General features: G+C 37.3%; 1 protein-coding gene across 1 annotated transcript in view; it reads left to right on the top strand.

Annotated features, from left to right (window-relative positions):
• The first annotated feature begins 576 nt into the window (after nt 1-576).
• The window catches only part of LOC107742178 (EF-hand calcium-binding domain-containing protein 4B-like), a 9457-nt gene continuing 6135 nt past the window's right edge, over nt 577-3898 (top strand). The window contains exons 1-5 of the mRNA XM_016555078.1: nt 577-701; nt 1945-2318; nt 2610-2721; nt 2843-3026; nt 3122-3268. Of these exons, the coding sequence (XP_016410564.1) occupies nt 2037-2318; nt 2610-2721; nt 2843-3026; nt 3122-3268 (725 nt within the window). The 5' untranslated portion in view covers nt 577-701; nt 1945-2036. The remainder of the gene's footprint in view (nt 702-1944; nt 2319-2609; nt 2722-2842; nt 3027-3121; nt 3269-3898) is intronic.

Here is a 3898-nt window from a genome sequence, read left to right as displayed (position 1 = left end):
CATAGCTCATTAACATTTCAAGGAAAATGCTACAAAATCGGCTTGATCTGAAAAGAGCTGTTTTTGACAGGGTAAAAAGGTGTTTTTTACACTACCGTTGAGAAATGTTAACCAAACTATGTTACAGACTTTTCATTAAGACCCTAAAGAATCATATAAAAAAAAATGGGCATCCTATTACCCCTTTAAGTAGATCATTTTAAGATTTCATTTGCATTATAAGTTTTACATAATACACGTTATTACGTGTTTACACGCAAACTAAGAAGAGCCAGAGCCCCGGCCCCCATCATGTGCACCTTCTACAGAGGCACCATCGAGAGCATTCTGACGAGCGCTGAGATTATCTCGGTACCGTATCTACTTGGTTTGCATCTGTTTCTCCAGTATGACGATTTAATCGGTCTTTACTGCACGGCTCTGCACACTTTTAGGTCACTGCTCAATGCAACGATACCTTCAAAATGGCGCCTCGGTGACGTCACACATAATAAACGCACGTGACTGACAAAGACCGATTGGGCGGGTTTTGTTGTGAAAACCTGGCAACCCTGTTCCTCCTCCTCTTCTCGCGCACCATGATAAAACCGAGTAAGCTCTCCACAAACTGCACTCAGTTACTGGATTTAATTAAACAAGTTAATACTAACATTATTGTAGACATATACCTGGAAGAGTAAAATACTTGTTTTATTGTTCAGGTAAGAATTGTAATTTTACTTATTGCTCTCTATAAGAACTTCGTATGCATATAATTGTAGTTTGAAGCTTCATTAATTCAGTATTTCGTTGTGTATTTAGTTGAATGTCACAAATTACTCAGAACACTGGCATTCAACTTTTATTGCTAAACGAGGAGCAATATGTGCGTCAACCTTACTGTCTGTCAACCCCACTCTTAAAAATAAAGGTGCTTTCTTCACAGCGATGCCATAGAAGAACCATTTTTGTTTACACAAAGAACCATTCAGTCAAAGGTTCTTTAAAGAACAATCTCTTTCTTATCTTTTTATAATCTGAAGAACCTTCTTTCGCCACAAAGAACCTTTTTGTGAAACAGAAAGGTTCTTCAGATGTTAAAGGTTCTTTATGGAACCATTTAGACAAACAACAGAGTCATTTTAATTGGTGTATGCTTAAATATAAATATAAAATACTTGATAGCCTCTTGTCCAAACCTTAGCAAATTCAACTTCTGTTCAAACAGGAAATTTCACCACAGAAACCTCTTCCTTTTCCCCTTGACATTGTGGTGGTGGGACATCAAAGCAAAAAAAAAGTGACAGGTCTGCACACAGATGACATCAGCAGTGGCTTTGTAAATGTGCACTGACAAATTTACAATCACTTTTCATGATCTAAATGAACTTGATTAAATTGAACTAAATATAACTAACTGTATATGCATGTCAAAATTACAGAGTTTTTCTTATCATATAATCTTCCGTACATTCCTATACATAATTTTACATTTACATTTACATTACATTTAGTCATTTAGCAGACGCTTTTATCCAAAACAACTTACAAATGAGGACAATAAAAGCAGTCAAAACTAACAAAAGAGCAACAATATATAAGTGCAAATGACAAGTCTCGGTTAGCCTAATGCAGTACACATAGCAAGGTATATATATTATTCACACACATATACACACACACACCCACACAATTATATTTATTCTAAATATATTTAGCAACTTTTATAATTTTATTACTTAGAGTTAAAATATTCAAGTGTTCAATTAAACATTAAATGTTTCGTTTTTACAGTTCTCACTCAAAGCCAAAGTGAGGCTGAAGTTTAAGCTCAAGGCTTGTAAATCTGTTCTGCTGCATGCACACAAACACATATACAACAATAATCTGCATTTCACTTCTCAAAGTCTTAACATTCCTAAAGACTCAAAGGATTGTTGACATGACTTTTTCTTGCACTTCCAGCTGGGACCCACAGCAGAGATTCAGTTCAAGACAACAATGCATTACATCTCCTCAATTAATCAGGATAATTCTTCGTACTGGACCTAGCTTTGATGTCCAGCCCATTTGAGTCACGTCTCTCGCCTGCACTGCATCCTGACCTGTTTAAGACAGTCAAGGCAAGTTATTCTGGAATCATGTCAGAGACTGGACATGCTAGTTCCACACAGGTCATCAGCAGTGGCTCAGACCAGGATGAGAAGCAGGAAAAGTCAAGGAAAAGTGTGAATAAGGAGGCAGAATGGGGACACATTGCTATGTTGGACAAAAAAGAGGACTTTTTCCAGATCTGTGACAGCGAGGGAAAGGGCTTCATCACACGTACGGATATGACGGTAAAGTAGGGGTCCTTAAAGGGGACACCACTTGTTTTTTATTTTATTGTTTTTTTTATCTGTCGTGGCTTTAGTATAACCAAACAGCTCTGTCTATTCAAATGAGGTTTTTATATTTTTTAGCCATTCTATGGCCATCAAAGTTTTGGTTCTAAATATTTAGGGTGCATATCTTGCATTTTTTTACCTTCCTATTTAAAAGTTATTTTTTTATTTACAATGTTCATAATAGGCTGGTAAAATATCTAGTAGCAGAAAATTGTTGATGTCATTTTTCCATCTATTTCTTAGAGGCTGCACAAAGAATTGCCACTCACTACTGAGGAACTCGAGAACGTCTTTGACTCACTAGATCTTGACAAAAATGGATACCTGACGCTAGGAGAGTTTTCCTCTGGATTTAGTAAGTTTATCATCTCCTTCCAGACAAAAGGAGCTCTTCAAAAAATGATGTGTTATTTGCTGCAATATTTATAGCACAGCAAATGAAACTTTTCCAAGGCTTATCTGTAACTGTTCCCCAGGTAACTTTCTTTATGGACGGAGAGTCTCTATGACAGAGGAACTAATGACTACATCCTCTCAAATAGTTCCAGAAGCTCTTGATCAGAGTTCAGGGGATGAACAGCTGTCAGAGAACGAGGATGATGAAGAGAGACATTTCAGCATGTTGATGGAGAGCTTGGGTGCTAGCAATGTATTTGAAGAGTTAGTACTGGTGTTTTACAGTTTGCTCTGCACAAAATGCTTTACATTTACGTTTTATATAGCTACAAGTACTAACAGTTTCTTCTTCATTTCAGCCCGAGTGAGGTTCGCAACCTGTGGGCTCAGCTCAGGAAAGATGAGCCTCACCTCTTGTCCAACTTTGAAGAGTTCCTGGCCCGTGTCACGTATCAAATCAAAGAGGCACGACAAGAGAGGAAGGAGATGGAGAGTGCCCTCAGGAGGTGACTGAGAATGAATAGAGAGCAGTACCATCTAAAGTCACCCATGTTTAAGAACCAATAATCTGCTTTGTATTCTTCATTTCCACAATGTTATTTGTGAATAATCTCTGCTTAGAGGCTTAATGTAATTCTCTATACAATGCTGTTCTATCCATATCCAGTGATCACTAAGTTTAAGAGTTAACAGGATTTTACATACTTTTTTTGGGGGAATAAAGCATATTTTGTTTAAATCTAGGTCAGAATGATGTGATTTGCAATTTGTATTGGTTAAAGATATGCAAAGAATTGCCCATTTGTGTTCAAGTCTTATGTGTCATAAGAATATGGGGCTCCATTGTGTAGTTGTGAAATCTTATGATCCTTTAATTATTACCTAACTGGATGTGAATGTCTAAGCCAGTGTTTTTGAATGTTTTGAAATTTGGGGTGTAATATTATGTGAATGGCTTGTTTGTGTCATATCTTTGACTTTTGATTGCATTAGGCCAGTGGTTCCCAAACCTCTCCATGAAGTACCCCCAGCACTGCACATTTTGTATGTCTCCCTATATCTGACACACCCACTTCAGGTCTTGCAGTCTCCACTAATGAGCTGATGAGTTGAATCAGGTGTGATAGATGAGGGAG

The sequence above is a fragment of the Sinocyclocheilus rhinocerous genome, unplaced genomic scaffold (assembly GCF_001515625.1).
Source record: "Sinocyclocheilus rhinocerous isolate Xijiao unplaced genomic scaffold, SAMN03320098_v1.1 scaffold4725, whole genome shotgun sequence".
Lineage (NCBI taxonomy): Eukaryota > Metazoa > Chordata > Actinopteri > Cypriniformes > Cyprinidae > Sinocyclocheilus > Sinocyclocheilus rhinocerous.
This window is presented reverse-complemented; position numbering and strand designations above follow the sequence as displayed.